This window comes from Aphelocoma coerulescens, chromosome 11 (genome assembly GCF_041296385.1).
Source record: "Aphelocoma coerulescens isolate FSJ_1873_10779 chromosome 11, UR_Acoe_1.0, whole genome shotgun sequence".
Taxonomy (NCBI): Eukaryota; Metazoa; Chordata; class Aves; order Passeriformes; family Corvidae; genus Aphelocoma; species Aphelocoma coerulescens.
In genome coordinates, this window is record NC_091025.1 from 20011076 (window position 1) to 20028388 (window position 17313).

The window sequence follows — 17313 nt, forward strand, 5'->3', positions numbered from 1 at the left end:
TAGAGGATCAGCTACACTGTGTTACACGGATTTCCTGCTGCTACAGAGGAAGGCAGGAAGGAAGGGAAATTCTAGTACACATCTGCCTCTCTAAACTGGAGAGGGTGGTTTTTATGAAAATACTCAGTTTAATGCCACAGTATTAGAAAAATGGACACTAAAATTTATTTCATAGTCAGGACTAGTTGCAGAATCATATGTCTAATTTTCCATTCTACATTTATAGAATTAGGGTTCCAAGGTCATGTGGTTGAAAGAGAAAGCAGAGAGGGACAATCCTTTGAGCTCAGGACACAGTAGATGAGCATTTCAGGAGAGAAATCAAATGGAAAACTGTCAGGGTTTATTTTTCACAGAACCCCAGGATGGGTGAGGCTGGAGGGGCCCCCAGGGGCTCCTCTGGTGCCACCTCCCTGCTCCAGCAGGGCCATCCCAGAGCCCAGGGCACAGCAGTGTGTCCATGGGGCTCTGCAATATCCCCAGGGAGGAGACTGCACAGCCTCTCTGGACAATCTGCTCAGGGCTGGGCCCTGCCCAGGGCAGAAGTTCTGCCTCCTGTGCAGGGGGAGCTCCCTGGGCTCAGGCCCTGCCCGTGGCTCTGGTGCCATTGCTGGGCCCCGGAGCAGAGCCCGGGCCCTGCTCGGAGCCCTCCCCGCACACAGGGACACCCAGGGCTGAGGGCCCCTCTCAGCTGAACAGGCTTGACAGCCTTTTCTGAAACAACTTGTAAGTTTCTGGAAGAGAGAAGTTGGCCAGAATGAATAATAAAAACAAACAAACAAACAAACAAACAAACAAAAAAACCAAAAAAAACCCCCAAACAACAACACCAAAACAGACAAACAAAAAAACCTGCACAAATACCTAGGAATAGAAAACTACCCCCTTGAAACACTTAAGGATTAAATTCTAACCTTGATGTCAAATATTCCTAAGTCTCTCCATGATGTCCTGTCTAGGTCATTAGACAAGTATTTACAATTACCTTTGCAAGCTTCAAAATTTCTATAAGCCATATATAAAATGAAATTCCTTTGCAACTGAAATACACAAAACTAAATTTAGACATATTCTGCCTTCCAAGCAGTGGCCCCAGGTTTGGTGAAGAATCTAGAGCAGAAATCTTATGAAGACCAGCTGAGGGAGCTGGGGGGGGCTCAGCCTGCAGAAAAAGAGGCTCAGCACAACTCCCTGACAGGAAGGGGCAGCCGGGGGATCAGGCTCTGCTCCCAGGGAACAGGGACAGGAGGAGAGGAAACAGCCTCCAAGCTGTGCCAAAGGAGGTTCAGGTTGGATACTGGGAAACATTTCTTCATGGAAAGGGCCAGTCAGGCTGTCCAGGGCAGATTCCCAATCCCTGGAGGGAAAAACACTTGGATGTGGCACCTGGGGACATGGGTTAGTGGTGGGTGGCCTTGGCAGTGCTGAGGGAATCATAGAGGTCTTTTTCAACCTACACCTATGCTATTCCTAGGACAGCTCTTTGTTCTCTAGTCATCTTCATGCTCTCCAATTTCTGGAGTTTATCATTTCTATGTCATACTTAAAATGAGCAGTTGAAGGAATATTTTTATAGTGTAAAGTGAATTTCAATAATATAGGTAAAGAGTTCTTCATTTTAAGAAGCTATCTCAAAATCTTATCTGAATTAGTAGGTACCATCTTGATGGTAAATTTAAACTTAAGATGGGAAAATTGTATAATTGAAGGCACTGAAATTGTGTATATGAGACAAACCCATGACATATAAGCAGGAAAACAGTGCTACTTTCTAAGCCCTTTGACTTCTGTAAGAAGACAGTCAGTTACTTGTCCCCGTGCCCTGTCATCATTCCATGCAGCTGAACATGGCAGGGGGATTTTGCTGTGTACTGAGTTATAATGACAAACTTGGGCTGCAAGCAGGGCCCAGGGCTGAGCAGTGCTGAGAACTGAAGAGCAGCTCAACAAGTTCTGTGGTGGATTTTCTTTGACAGGCAATTTTGAAACCATGGTTGGAAGTTAACTTTCCTAAAGACCATTCTCTAGCTCATACAAAAAATAATTCAGGAAATACTGTATCTTAAAAGATCAGATTAGATGATCACAATGGTCTCTTTGATTTTCCTTTTTGTTTTATTCTGTACATTTATAACTCCTAAAAATGAAAGAGCAACAAATATGTTCAGAAATGTTTTCTGTGATGAAATGCATGAAAATATTTGAAAAATATTTTTATAATAGAAGAATGAATACAAATGTTCACAGAGATTCTATACTTTACTAGAAGTATTTTTCCCTGTGTAAAAGCTCAGGCCCAAAGCCAGTTTCAGCAACAAGTTTATAAACATTCTTAGGTGTGTCCTCAGCTCTTGACTTGAATGAAGTCCAGTGTGAGTCAGTATACATCATGTTTTATTAAATAAAACATTATATTAAACTTCCTTACCCTGTGTGTTTATATATAACTAAAATGGCTAAATTTAAGAGGTGAGTGGGAAGAAATACAAATTAATGTTTTACAGATTACCCATACATAATGTACCTTCAAATTGTAATACTTGCTCTTTTCTCCTTTCAGTGGGAAGGTCACTTTTATTTTCTAAAGTTACAAAGCAATTAAGTTTCCTCCAGGGTGGTTTTTATGGAAATACCCAGTTTAATGCCACAGTATTAGAAAAATAGACACTAAAATTTGTTTCACAGTCAGGACTAGTTGCAGAATCATGTGTCTAACTTTTCATTCTCTTATGAGAACTCTGGAGATGGTCATACGCAAATGAAGTCCAGGAGCAGGGCAACTAAGTGAGGGATGCATGGAATGTTCTCTGATAAAATCAATCAAGTGTGTGTCTCATTAAAAAGTAATATAGATCTACATTTTTTCCAACCCAAATGAATATTTTTTATATTTGTGCAATAGCAAATTGAATCATAATGTCTACTATGTTTTAATTAAACTTCCAGGTAGAAACATTTGTTAAAAATCCAAATTTAATTTAGCTGTAGCACTCCACAAAAACAATGCTCATTTTCTAATCAAATTTTTGATCTACAGATCTCTTGTGTACCTTTAATGGTGCTTTTCATAAACTTTCCCATTCCTGCAGTGGACCATCACACAGTGGACCATCTCCTACTCATACATCCTACCATGCCTTTGGACCTTCAGTATTTTTACTGGCTACCTTCTTGAAGAAATATGCACTGGTTTAATTTCAAGAGATGTTTAATCTTATCGTAATTAAACTGGTGCAACCTATATTTAACAGATTTTAAAAGTGGTTTATTTGAATCATCATAAACTTGCTCCTAAAGGACAATCAGGAAAAACTACCCTGAATAAAAATGTAACCTCCTTTGAGAGGAAACAGAGGGTAAACAGAGGGTAACAGAGCAGCCAGGAGCAGTTCAGTCTTGTGGCTCCAGCAAGTCATACATGGTAGGACTGAGCAGATTGAGCCAGGACTGGAGAGGAGCTGAGTGAGCCCCCCACTCCTTCCTACCTGTGCATTGAGCAATTGAATGTCCGTATTCACTGAGGCACCTTTTTCAGTTTTTTGGAAAACCCTGCGAGATCACAAAATGAGGAATGATTCTCCTTTTCAGACTACAAGAGCAGCAGCTCCAGTACATTCCAGTTTGCAGACACTCATGCTATTGCAGGCCAGCAGAGACAGATCTGGAATCCAAGCTGCTGCCTGCTGCTGGGGTCACAAATCCATGGTTATCCCTTGCGTGTTATTCATAGGGGAAAATGTTTTTATTGGAGGGTCCTATTGAAGACAGTGTCCTGTCATTAGTTAAAAAAAAAAATTATTTAGGACCACTGTCTTTCTCTTAAAAGTTATTTCAGAACGTGTGAGGAAGCGTTGATGGGAAAAGGGCACACAGGAGCGCGATGACAAAAGTGTTAGCAACAAAATTAATTACCTTAAATTTCCCGCGAGGATGCTAAGGGAACACAGCATGCCAGGACAGCTGCTCTGGTGATGCAAAGAGCCTTATTTTTGTTTTCCAAATCTTCTGCCAACAGCGTCCCCGTTAGGAAATAGTATCACTGCAGCCGTTCTGGTGTGGGTGGAGCAGGAGCTTTGGACGCCGGTAAAACTGCAAAGCAGAGCTGTGCAAACGTGAGCTGTGCATGCCCTGGGGCTTGGGACAGCTCCGTCCGCTGCACATCCCGCGGAGGGGCCGGGGCGGGGCAGCCGGGGCGGTTCGCTCGCTTCTCCCGGCGCGGCGGGACGCGTCAGCCGCCACCGCCTCACCGGGACACGGCGGAGGGCGCAGGGCCGGCAGCACCCGGTCCCTGCGGACACCGGGGGCAGGGAGACTGCTCCACAGCCCGCATCCCTCCGGCACCTGCTGCCGGGCCCCTGAGGAACTCGGGGGTCAGGGAGGCTGCTCCAAACCCGCATCCATCCCTACGGCACCTCTCTGCACACGCTGCCGCCCCGCGGCTTCCCGAGGGGCATCGCCGCCCTCCCCTTGGGCGGCCGCACCTGCCGATCGCCGCGCTCCTGCCGGGACGCTGGAGCGGTCCCGGTCCCGGCTCGGGGCGCGCTCCCGCCCGGACGCTCGGGCGGTCCCGGTCCCGGTCCCGGTCCCGGCTCGGGGCGCGCTCCCGCCGGGACGCTCGGGCGGTCCCGGTCCCGGCTCGGGGCGCGCTCCCGCCCGGACGCTCGGGCGGTCCCGGTCCCGGTCCCGGCTCGGGGCGCGCTCCCGCCGGGACGCTCGGGCGGTCCCGGTCCCGGTCCCGGCTCGGGGCGCGCTCTCGCCCGGACGCTGGAGCGGTCCCGGTCCCGCCCCGGGGCGCGCTCCCGCCCGGACGCTCGGGCGGTCCCGGTCCCGGCTCGCGGCTCGGGGCGCGCTCCCGCCGGGACGCTGGAGCGGTCCCGGTCCCGCCCCGGGGCGGGGCGGAGGCAGCGGCCCCTCCCATGGTGCCCTGCGCGCGGCAGAGCCCCGCGCCTGCGCACAGCGCCGCCGGCTCCCAGCTCAGCGCAAGATGGCGGCGGGCGCGTCGGACCCACTAGAGGAGATGCTGCTCTTCTCCGAGGAGGTGGACGAGAAGGCGCTCAGCGACCTGGTGGGATCCCTGGAATCGCAGCTGGCTGGCGGCCGCGGCCCCGCCGAGCCGCCCCCGCCCAGGACCTCCGCCCCGTCCCAGCAACCGCAGCCGCAGCAGGGGAGCCTGGCGGGGGGCAGCAGCCCCGGCCGGCAGCAACACGGCCGCCCCGCGCCCCCTCCCGCGCCCGGGGCAGGGGAGGTGGCGGGGCGCCCCGGCAGCGCGGGGAGCCGAGCCCCCGCCCAGGGGCCTCTCCCGTCCCCGTCTCCCCCGGCGGCGGCGGCAGCGGCGGCGGGGAGGGGAGCGAGTGTAAACAGTAGTAGTGTGCAGCAATCACATGGAGCGGCTCCCGGCGGCGGCAGCCCCGCCGCGCCCGCCCCGCCGCAGCCCGCCGCCCCTGCCCAGCCTGTCAACAACCATGTGGCCGCTGCAGCCGCCGCCGCGCGGGACGCGGGGAGCCCTGGCCCCGGCCCCAGCCCGCCCGCCGCCGACAGCGCGCCCGGGGCCGCGGGGGGCGGCGGGACCCTGGCGGGGGGCGGCGGAGCGGCGGGAGCGGCCGAGGGCGCCGCCGCTGCCCCCGCGCCGCGCCCCGGCGAGGCGGCGCCCAACGGGGAGGGCGCGGGGGCCCGGGCGGTCGCGGTGCCGCCCGTCAGCGGGCACGGCGGGGCCGCCGCCGCGCAGCCCCAGCCCGCGGCCGGCGCGCTGCCCGCGGTCACCGCGCTCGGCGCCTCCGCCAGCCCCGCGCCCGCACCGCCGGCCCCGGGCTCGGCCCCGCCGGCCCCCGCGGCCCCCGCCGCGCCCAAGCCCGCGGTCACGGCCAAGGCGGGCGCTGCCCTGCCCGCCGCCCCCCAGGCCGTGTCGCCGCGGCCGGCGCTGGGCGCTGCCCCCCGGATCGTGGCCCCGCAGCTGATCGTGCGGCCGCCGCCGCAGACCACCATCCAGCTGCCCCCCGGCTTCACCATCCCGCCCGGTAAGTGGTGCGCAGCGCTCCCGGCATCGCCGCTCGCTCTAACGTTCTTCTCTTGGCCGAGGGCTTTCCTTTCCTCCAAAGCCGTCATGTCCCCGCTGCTCGATGTGCTGGAAACCAAAGAAGAGGCACCTGTCTGAGGGCACCGTCTGACGAACAGGCTGCCGCTAATTAGGGTGTAACTGGTACGGCTAATGCAGAGTAATTGCAGCTGTTGTTGGGTGAGTTACTGGTTTTGTCCTGGGGAGAGCGGCAGTCACGGTGAGTTACTCTGTGATGGTGTAGTTGGACACCGGATAAAAAGCTGGAGTGGTAGCTAAGAATAACTTTATATGTGTTTTGAAGGTCTTTAGCTTCTGCTTTACACTTGGTGGTCCTGAAAAGTTTTTCTGCTTGAAAGAATGTCTTCTGCTGTGAACCAGGTGGCAAATGTGTGTAATCTAAAATTTATAATTTCAGTAATTGTGATAATGTCGTTGTTATGTGAGGGTAGTCTTCACGTGACCAGATTTTCTTTCCAACTGTAAAGCAACTGCTGTGTCCTCTTTGTACTCCTCTAGGTTCCTTAACTTTAATTACTAAAAATTTAAGTTCAGCAAAGTTGCTAGCTAACCAAACGACTCAGGATTCCTACTCTTAACCTGTATATTGTTTCATCTGAAGGGTACTGTGGTCCCCTGCTTAGATTTTCATGTTGCAAAAACGTGGGTATCTTCATATCTTCTTGATTTAGGAGTTAATTTTAAGCTAATTCTTTTTCTCCTGTTAATACCAATGGCATGTTAAGATGTGGACCTATTGATGTAGTCTGAAATAACTTAGTTCTTCCAACTTATTTCTTAAAATATTTGATATTTATTACCTAAGTAGAGCAGTAATGTGATGGTGTAGAAGCTTGCTTCTAAGTGGACTTTTAGAAGTTGTGTATTTGGCCCCAGTTTATGAAAAATCCTCCAGAGTCTGATGCTCCAAACATACAAATCTTGGTGGTTTCATGAAGACCCAACTAACTTGAAACAGATAAGTTGCTGTTCAGATTGCTTTGGTGCCTTTAGCCTTTGACACCCTTTGTTAATCTGTTGAAGATTACTATATGCAGATGATAGTGTGCACTGTAACTTTGCACACAGTTTCTGAAGTTCATCGTGTCGATTCTTTGATCTGTTACTTACTTTCAAACAGAAGAAGGAAAATGGAACTTTGAAAACAGTCTTATCTGGGATTTAGAAAATGTTTTGGAAATAATACACTAGAAAGTTTTAATTAGAATTTGATTTTATTACAAGATAGTTGGAAATCCATTAAATTTGCATAAACATGAAGATAATATGTTCTAAAAGTATGTTCTAAAAGGAAGTTATTCAAAAAATACAATGTTATTTTTGAGTTTTTAACTTGGTGGATAATTTATAATTAATCCGAAACTCCCATATAACAAACTTCTATATAAAACAGAAATTTAGTATCAGTTTTTGACAACAGGTTATTTTAGCAAACAATAGTCATAAGTTGTTTATTTCATCTTTATGTGTCTGTCAGGAAGGTAAAATTAGTGTCATCCTTTAACTGGATTCTAACTTGTATCAGCTGCTCAGTAACAGGAATTTGTAGTCCTCTAAATTGAATTAAAATATAAGGTTAACACATGAGCATTTATTCATTTATAGTAGCAATTGTGTCTGCAACTTTGATTGAGGCTGTGTGGCACGTGTTGCAATTAATTTTTCCTTTCCACTCAGTTTTTCTCTATTCAGAATTAGGTTTAGAAAATGGGAAGATAAATTATGACCACACCAGTGAATCTGTATAGTGCAAATAGAACATGCATTTTTTTAATGTGTGGTAGGCATTATCCTATGAGGATTTTTATATAAGGTTCATAGTATAATCAGAGAAGTGATAACCCATTTGGCCAGTTGGCATATTGGGGTGTCCAGATGGTTTAGGAATGGCATGTACCAAATATATCATCTGCTTGCAGGATTTTCTGCAAATATAAACTGTGAAGCTTAGTGCTTAAATGCCTAATGGATCTTAAAAGTTACTTTTTAGATCAGTTTTTAATGAGTTTCTTTCAACTTTTTAATTTTCAAATTACTCTTGGCTTTGAAAGAGAGTTATTATTATGGCTTTTGGATGTGGTTCTTCCTGTAGCTCTGTATGCCTGTTACCTTAAACCTTGATTTCCACAAATCTTCAGTTTATAGTGGCAGAAATTTGCCTTCTGTTTGTGTTTATAGGAGGAAAGGTTGGCTGGGAGCACCCAGTTCTGTGAGTGAGGGCTTTTATGTGTGCTGCAGTTCTCTCACGTGTTCAACCCACGATTGGGATTTGTTTTTCCATGTCAGACTGAAAGAAAGACTTTCTTACTGTAGGGTTCTGAGATTTGTTATAATAGTGTTTGAATTTCTTTATCCTCAGGATATGTTGCAAACTGTGTCCCTTTAGGAAGGTGTTGGGTTTTTTCCTCTGGGAAGTTAACAATTAGAATTGGATGTAAGCTTTTACCTTTAGAATTAGATATAAGATTTTACCTTCTTCATTTTCCTTTGAAAAGTTAAAAAAGTATATGAAGCAATTTGCACATAGAGATAAGCTGCAGAAACAGTGTCTACTGACTCTGTTATCAGCAGAATAAAATGACTTCCTAGGTTTTTAGTTTTTGGTTCTCTAGTAGTTGCAGCCAAGATGTTTTTCTGTTTATTTGACCTGTTGTGTCCTATCTAGGTTAAATTATTAAAATGTATTCTGGAATAACTTGGAAATTCTTTTAAAGTAATCTGTCTGGAGAACTGCTTCTTAGTTGTGAGTGAGCTATAGGAAGAACATTACATGCTTTGCAGAGACCTTGAATAAGCGTGAAACTCCAGATGGACCAACTTAGCCATTGTCTCCCCTTTTCCGACCTGCTGACTACAAAACTTAGGGCACAGCTTGATGGCAATGGCTCTGTTGTGTAGAAGGCCTCTATTTGTGAGGAGTTTTACAAGAAAATAATCTGAAAAAATTATCATTTACTTCCAGAAAATGCTAGAAAACACTTGCCAATTTTCTGAAATTGCTGCACCGTATCATTGTGTACTGAGGAGCTGTGTTGGTTCTCTGAGGCTGACAGTGTTTGTTGTTTAAACTGCAGGTAGTGCCTCCCAAAGTGGTACCAAATAGATTAATCTGTTAATGCTCAACGTTAAGTAAATCTCAAATACTGTATGCTCAGAAGTGTGTCTGGCCTAATATTTGCGTGTACTCATAAGCTGTTGTTTAGTAAAGCTCTTGGGTCATTGTCCCTGGTATGCATATACTGAATTCTGTTCCCAGCAGCTGCATTGTCCTTAGAGTTTACTTTTAATGAGTATTTGTTTCTAATTTTGTTCTCCTGACCCTGACTAGACTGCTAGAAGTCACTGTCCCCCAAACACTCAAGTGGCTGCTTTTTTAATCACTGCTTGCCATAAACTGCAGTTATTTAAATTCCAAACTGAATTGGGTCTGCTAGTGGGGGCTCCTTTTCTTCTTGGAAATAAAATTCCGTGTTACATAAGAATCAAAAAAGACACAGTATAGAGAATAATGTACAGTGCTATACATTAATTTTACTCTGTATTCTGTGGTTAGATAGTTCTTTATATGTTATTCTTGCTGTTATTCACTGTGTAGTGACTGTTCCCTTGCCTTCACTAGGGATGGTCCTGGTGCGCACGGATGCTGGACAGCTCGTGATGGTGCCCCAGCAGGCTCTGGCACAGGCTCAGATGCAGGCTCAAGTGCAGACACAGGGACAGGGTCCTGCCAGCCTGTCACCCAGGCTTTCTGTGCCCACAACTGGCCCTGTTTTTCGCCTGTCAACAGCTCAGGTATGTCCAGCTTGATTTCACTTCGGTGCCTTATGTCTTACACATTATAACCTCGTATGTTTCTGCAACTGAGCTTTCCTCTCCTTTTTGTTGTGAAAACAGGAAATACTTATTCAAATGTAGTTTATTTTATGAGGCCTAGGATTTTTTTTTTTTTATTTAAGGAAAAAGTCTGCCTTAGAGAGCCTCTTAAGACTGTGTTCAGACTGAGAGATGATTGGAGGCTACAAAGCTCAGTCTTAGTCTGGACTGTGTATCACTGGTTTAATAAGTGCCCCTTGCTGCTCTGAATCAGAAACACTGTTATATCCCAGCATGCTGAATCCCAGGATAGCTAATTTCACTGAACGTTAGAAAAGAGAAAGCCAATCACATTGTATCCAAGGATTTGCAATAATGTTAAAATAATTTTTTAAATATACTTTATTCAAAAAAAGATTTGTTTCTTCTAATTTGCCTCTAGGTGTGATCTGTCTACACTGAAAGTTTTGTCTGTTGTGAGTACATTTCCCTTTTTCTAGGGATTGACAGGATAGAGTGCTTTCCTGTCCCAAACTCATCAGTGGAGTGTGTTGATTTAAACTTGGAGCTGATTTATTTTCTAGGGTGAATGTTGGGGTGGAGGGGGTTGCCCCTATTTTTTTTTTTTTTTAATTTCTTTGAAGGCTGCATCGGTTTGAAAGTTTGTCGAGAGGCAGTTTAACTTTGGGCCATTTAGGGCTAGAACTGAGCTATTTTACTAAAATGTGGAGGCAAACATCTTTGGATGTTAGTGCAGGGTTGCTGTGCCATAGTAGTGATAGGCAGAGTTTAAGGTAGTTTTGCCTAAGGTCTGTGTTTGCAGAAGTGATAAGTAATTCTGTGTGGAAAGATGAAAAAGGAGCCTTTACAACTTTTTTGTTGTTGTAGAAGTTGCTTGAATTAGTTTCAACATGGTATTTCCCAATATTTAGCATTTGATTACTGTCCCATTATATGTTTTATGTATTGCATCATATTTATAGTCTAAAAGATTTTTAAGTTAAATTCAAAACTGAAAACAATAAAAGGAAGCTGGAATAAATTTGCAGAATTGAAAATAGTAACATGAGCCAATCTACAAACCAGGGAGTAGCAAACTAGAGTGTAAGTTTTAGAAGTGAGTGTCACTAGGAAGACTGTGGGTCACTGGAATGTATCTCAGGAAAGACATAAATGAGAGCCTGGAAACACTTGGAAAAACTTTATGCTCTCAAAAAAGAAATAAGTGCAGTATTGGATGAAATTTGTTAAAGGCCTCTTTGCAGAAAAGGCAGCCATATAGTGTTTAAATTTGTGGTGTCTGGAAGAATAAGACTTGTAGAAACCTTCAAAGAGAAATGTATTCCAGGAAAAAAAACCACAGAGATAAGCCTCTGTTCATTTACAGATTTTTTTTTTTTTACTAGTTTAATGACAACAAAATTGCAGCCAATTCCTGAATTTGTATATCTGAATTTGGTTGTTGAGGACTTTCTTTGTGAATAAGTACAATCACTTCTTTAATGGTTACTACCAGCTCACGTTCTAGCAATGGCTCCTGAGACACATGTGCAAATGTAAAACAGAAGGTGTATGGTGGGACTGTACCAAGAATGGAATCTAAGTCTGTTAGTTTTAGCTGTTTTTCTTCCATACTGTTAGTTTTTTATGTGGCCGGCATACTGAATTAAAATTCAATGTGGAAGCATTCATAACAGATATTAACAAATTGTTTGTAATTTGAAGACTTCTGAGGAATAGCCTTTACTGCACATGGAATCTTAGGAAGTGTGCATAAATGCAGACCCCCTGCTTGGCTCTGGCTTCAGTCTGGGGTTTGGATCCCAAAGTCAGCCTTAAGATGTGTGCACAGCAAGTGTAGATTACATTGATCTCAGGCAGCTGTTTTCTGCTTGTATGAAGCAGGTAATGTTTCAGAAGGGGTATAATCCTACTTGATGGATTTATGTAAAAATAAACCCAACAGGATACTGCATGTTCAGGTGTTCGTAGAGGCAGCTGAAATCTGGAGGAGTTCAGGTATTAGAAAGTTGTAATTGCTTTTTTACAGGGTTCTGCCCAGGTAAATACCCCACTGCATGGTAGAGATTTCTTTACACTGCCTAGTGCTAACATGCTGATTCAGAATAGAGGAAGCCAGCAAGGCCTTAAGAATGGTAAATATCTTGCAAGATGCAAAAGTTTGATTATTTTAGTGTAGGGAGATTAGAATCATGATGTCGTAGCTTGTCAGGATTCATCTCCTTTGAAAATCTTAGTGGTAGCTGCCCAAACTGTGCTGCATAATTTCTGTGTTTGTTGTAATTAACAGGGTTAAGAAATAATTAATATTGCCCTTGGGAAATTTACATTGAACTTCCCTGACTCTGCATTTGATCTGCAGAGTCTTCTTTCATTGTGACATGCTTACGTTTTATATATGTTTGACCTTAGTGTGTTCCTTAAAAATTGTGGTTGACAGCCTTTTAAAACAAGACTGTAAAGATTTAAATTCTAAAGGTTTATATAATCAGAACTAGACACGAGACTTTTGTTTGATTAGGTGGGTGGTTTATAACCAGAGACTGTTCATTGCTTTTCCAGATGAAATGTTCAGTGATAAATATTATGCTAAGGTTTTAGAAATGTCAGTTATTTGTTTGAGTAGTCATTATAGTTAGTCAATTCAGGGATCAAGTTCTAAAATAAAGGAAATTGTGTGTACTGAAAAATAATTTTTTCAGAGAGTTTTTAATTGAGCTTTTTTCTTTCAGGAACTCTTTCTGGTGGTCAGAAAACTGAATTCAGTGAACTAAAATTTCCAGAAGTTTAAAATGAATCAAAATTAATGTCCTATGTTTTTATGTATATAGAGTATGAATATTCTAGAGTCATGGTGTCCACTGTGACTGAAACACAGGAAAATTCTGGTGCCGTGAGCTTAAGACAGAATATAAACATGAAGTGCCCAAGTCCTGCAGAGCGTTATGTGAGATGGATGAACATGGCAGGCTATGGAGTTTTAACCTTTTTCTGTGATGTTATTGGGATGGTTGGTGTTTACTGTGCAGAGCTCAACTTTATTACTCTATCTTTATTCAGTTATTTTAAGATAGCTTTATTTGGATTAAAATGTAGGGTGCTTTAAATGTGTAGAGCTTAGCATTGTAGTTTAGTCACTGAGTTTGTGCTTTAACCTACTTTTACCTATGTAGAAAGTCAGAACAAGTGGAATTTTGCAGTCTGCCTTAAGGATTCTAGGAAATAATATCTTATGAAGAATGTGTCAGAAGAAGACATGGCTTTCATGCTTTGTGGGTATTATGGTTGCTGTTCTCCAGATTGTCCTAATTTTTAGCCTGTGTCAGGTGTCAAAAGTTACTCAGCTAAGTGATTGTTTTCAGGGTTCATTTGTATGTACACTTTAAATAATTATTGTGATGAGAAAGTCTGTTGTGAGCAATACAGCTAGGTGTAAAACACAGGATATTAAATAACATGCCAAAGAAATTGCAAAAGCTGGCAGTTACTTTTGGCAACTCGTTAAGAAATGTTAAAAAGTGCTAACTGGAGAACATAAAACGGATTTTGAATTACTTTTTTTAAAACTAGAAGGAGGAGTGTCTGAAAAACTACCAAGTGTTCATCTAAATTTGAAAGCTCTTTGGTTCTTTCTCCTTGTAAGCTGTGTAATTTCTCCACTCTCAAAAAAGGTGGGGAAAACAAGGCAATGCTATAAATGTTCTGAAATAAAATTGGCTTGATCAATATATACAGAGCTGTTCAGATTCTGAACCACTTCTGCAGCCTGGGTACTACAGCAAGATTTTTCTTTCCATACCCAGGGCCATCATTTGCTAGATCTTCTCCACGATGTTGTGGAGGAAAATGAACCAGGTTTCCCCTGAAAATTCCTCTGGCTTCAGCAGCTAGGCCAATATCCAGGACAGTATGTGAGGAAGGAGCCACTTCCCCTGAGAACAATGGAAGCTGCTGAGATACAGGAAAGTGTAGTGTGTTTCCCCTGAGGAATTCGTGTAAGGCTTAAGTAAAGGCTTTCCTTACAGACAGTGGCTCTATCCTTATGTATTCTGTTGTTGAAGGTTCAGAAGTCAAGTATCTGTATACAGTAGTATTGACCCTTGTAGGGAATTGATAGAGCCACCCCTCTTCCCTCCCCCAGTTTAAAAAAAGATGTGTTTGGATTGCAGTGCAAAACACAAGAGTTCAGAAAGATTAAGATCCATAACTTCCTGTTGATCCTACGTTGCTGTCTCCTGTGGGTGTGCTGTGAATTCTGGTCCTTCCATGATGAATGCTTCAGCTGGGCAGTCAAGGCACACAGTTGAGTTGCACAGCAGACTTAAATCTGATGTTTCTCACTCTTTGATTGCTTGAATTTGCTATTTAAGTTACTTGACTTCTGCTGTTTGTAGTACCTTTGTCTTGTTTTTTTGCAGCTGTCAGGAGTAGAGGCAGATGTACAGCTTTGGGTACACTTCTGTGTTAGGCTCGTGGGAGGAGAGAGGCAAATCCATTTTGAAGGGAAGACTTGGGTTCTTCTTGACTCTTAGGTGGGGTAATCTTTGATTAGACATTTAGTTATGCTCCTCTCAATTGCTGCTGTGTAAAGCATGAATGGAATCTGATTGTCTCCATTCTTAGTGGGATTCTGGAAAACTGGCAAATGGGGATTAGCACGTACCTTGTAGGGAGGGTCTGAGCTGGAATCAGCTTAAGGCCGAGCTCAAAGGTGCTGGGGTGTGGACGTGTGTCCCAGGAGGATGGACAGTATCTGCAGCAGAGTCACCACAGAGGAGCAGTGAAACACATTCAGTCAAAAGAATCAGAACCTGAATGTAACAACAGTACAGAGAGCAGTGGTTGAGAGAAGTGCCCGTAATAGATGTGTTTGATATTTTAATGATCTTTTCCATTTACAGTCTTTCTGGTTTCTTTAAAATATTCAGGAAAAACCTGAGTAAGTGCAATTGCACCATGTAACAGTTTTAGTTTAGTTCAAATTATAAGATTGCATAGTATTGTAATGGGGATGTTAATGTTTGGACTCATTGACCTTTGAGGCCTTTTCCAACCTAATTGAAACTACAATTCTGTGCTATTAACTACTCTTAGCTGCAATTGTCCTCTGATGTGTTGTTTTTTTTAGAGAAAAATTGCAAAATCTTGACGTATATTAAAAACACCTTTCATGTGCAGCTGCATGTGCAGCTACAAGAGGCTTGTTTTTTTTTAAATTGGTATCTCAGGGTTTGCATGGAAGTACTTGGTCTTCCCTGAGTATTATAATAATCTTTGTATACATTGAAAAGTGCAAGTTTGTTGTACTGGGCAGGTGATAATGTGCTTCTTTTGGAAAACGTGGTTTGGATGTTTTTGACTTAGCTGTGCATAATTTTAATTTAACTATTTTCTCTTTGTAGTTTTAGTTTACTTTTACTTTTTGGTTGATATTAATTTTAGATGAATATTAATAAATTTTTAATGCTGCCAAAATTTTATCAGCTTTAGAATATTAGTTAAGGTATAGGATTTTTAGGAAACAAGCCATAATTTGTTGGAACTTAAACTGATCTTAGAAGAATTCTACCCTGGGTTCTTGTATTATGAGCAGCTCATACAGTGTGGGCTTGCTTGCACTACTATATTCTTCAGAGATAATAAATAAATTCAGAGGTATTTTAAAACTGGTTATTAGACTGCATTAAATTTTTGCTTCCTTATTTTGAATCTTAGACTTGTGAAATTGTGAAAAATAGGGAGGTGCTGCCATCTAGTTTTCCTTTGCTGTGTTTCTTTTGTTTATCTGTGTTTTTCATTTGTGCATTTCATGGCTTTTCATGCCTTTGATGCATTTTTTTCACTGGCTTTCAGTATCTTAATGCCGAGGTGGGCTTACATTAATAAACAAATAGCAAAAAATAAGTTGTTTATTTCAAATTATTTTTAATTGCAATTATTTTATGTTAGTCACAAAATTAAAGTGCTGCTGTAGACTAAGAATATAAAGTGAATATCATACAGGAAAGACTAATGTTAGCCTGGCCCATAATATTTTATTTTGGAATATCTGTTATTGGAACTTCAAAGCAGGTGAAAGAGTGTGTATTGGAATTTTCACGGGACTGCTGCTGAAAGTGGATTTGGCTTCAGAGTTTACCAGTGTTTTTGTTTCAAGTTTGATTCCAAATGTGTTTTCCAGTATTAAGTTTCTTTGTACATTTTCTGTGATCAGAAAAGGCAGTTATGTGTGAAGTTTGATGGCTTAGTATTTAGATATTTAGGCATATAAGTGGGTTACTTAACAGTACTTGTGCCACCAAGATGATTAGCTATCACTTGAGTTTTGTTTTCATTGTCTAAACAGTCTGTTTGGTGTTTTTTTTAAGAAAATGACAGTTTTTCTTTGTTTTTTCTTGCTTCAGGCATTTTTCTAACTTCTGCTCTTTGGAATTTGAAGTTTATATCATGAGCTTTACTATTTTGTTTTCTGTGTTTCAATACTCACTTTCTGTTAAATTTCACTTTAGCATCTGTTTTTAAAATGAAAAAAAGAAGTTTTTTAATGGTGTGCTGGGTGCTGCATCCCCTGCTGTGGCCATGGCTGTGTTTCTGCTGTGGAACACTCTGAGCAGCAGCAACAGCTCAGTCTGTCCCCTCACTGTGGTGCTGAGGGCAGTCTGAGCCTGGCTGATCATTCACAAGCTGCTGTTCTTGCTAAAGCAGAGCCTTTCAGATCTGAGATTGGTCTGGTCATACACTGTGCCTGTGTTTTCAGCACTGTTTATATTTTTTTCTCATTTATTTACTATTATTGATTCTTGTTTTTCTTACTGTTTTTCACATTCTTTTTGCTTTTCTGACCAATGCTTGTTTTACACTTTGCGGAAATTTTAAGCAAATAGATAAATCTTTTTTGTTGCTAAGATGCAGTGCCATTATCATCAAGTAAGCTGTCCCATACTATTTCTTTTGTATAGATGGTTTTTGGGTTTCTTTGCAATGTTCTGGAGAATACATTTGTGATAGTAGGGCAGGTGAGTTGGGAGGTCAGAGAGAGTAAGAAATGTGTGGTCTTTACTGTGCTTTAACCACAAAACAGTTTTCCTTCTTTTCCTTCATGATGAGTGATTCTTTTCTGTATAAGCAGACAATAAGTTTTCAGTACTTACAAATGATACTGTTTACATTTTTATAGCATTAACACTTAGCTCTAAAACTTAGAAAGCACTCAAATGTTAGTAAGGCTGTAAATTTAAATGTGCAAAGATTAGGAAATGCTATAAAGGAGGTTCCTGAGCACTCACAGTGGCTCTCGTGCATATGCATTATGCTGCATGACCACATACTAGTGTTATTTTTAATTTCTAAGGTGTGTAGGCTGAACAGTCCTAATTAATGAAGATTTATATAATATCTTTTCCTCC

At 43.0% G+C, this 17313-nt stretch overlaps 1 protein-coding gene and 1 long non-coding RNA gene across 4 annotated transcripts in view; one reads left to right on the forward strand and one right to left on the reverse strand.

The window, feature by feature from the left end:
- Positions 1 to 2373: 2373 nt before the first annotated feature.
- On the reverse strand, positions 2374 to 6201 carry LOC138117126 (uncharacterized). Of its 2 annotated transcripts, XR_011154524.1 has the most exons (3): positions 6058 to 6201; positions 3913 to 4089; positions 2374 to 3772 (listed from the first exon to the last, which is right to left on the reverse strand). It is a non-coding gene; the product is annotated as an uncharacterized lncRNA (long non-coding RNA). The 2 variants fall into 2 exon arrangements; XR_011154523.1 differs by lacking the exon at positions 6058 to 6201 and having other exon boundaries at positions 3913 to 4715.
- LOC138117124 (transcription initiation factor TFIID subunit 4-like) overlaps positions 4899 to 17313 on the forward strand; it is a 161173-nt gene continuing 148758 nt past the window's right edge. For both annotated transcript variants that reach the window (XM_069027157.1, XM_069027158.1), the window contains exons 1-2: positions 4899 to 6014; positions 9693 to 9865. In XM_069027157.1, the coding sequence (XP_068883258.1) occupies positions 4985 to 6014; positions 9693 to 9865 (1203 nt within the window). In that variant the 5' untranslated portion in view covers positions 4899 to 4984. The remainder of the gene's footprint in view (positions 6015 to 9692; positions 9866 to 17313) is intronic.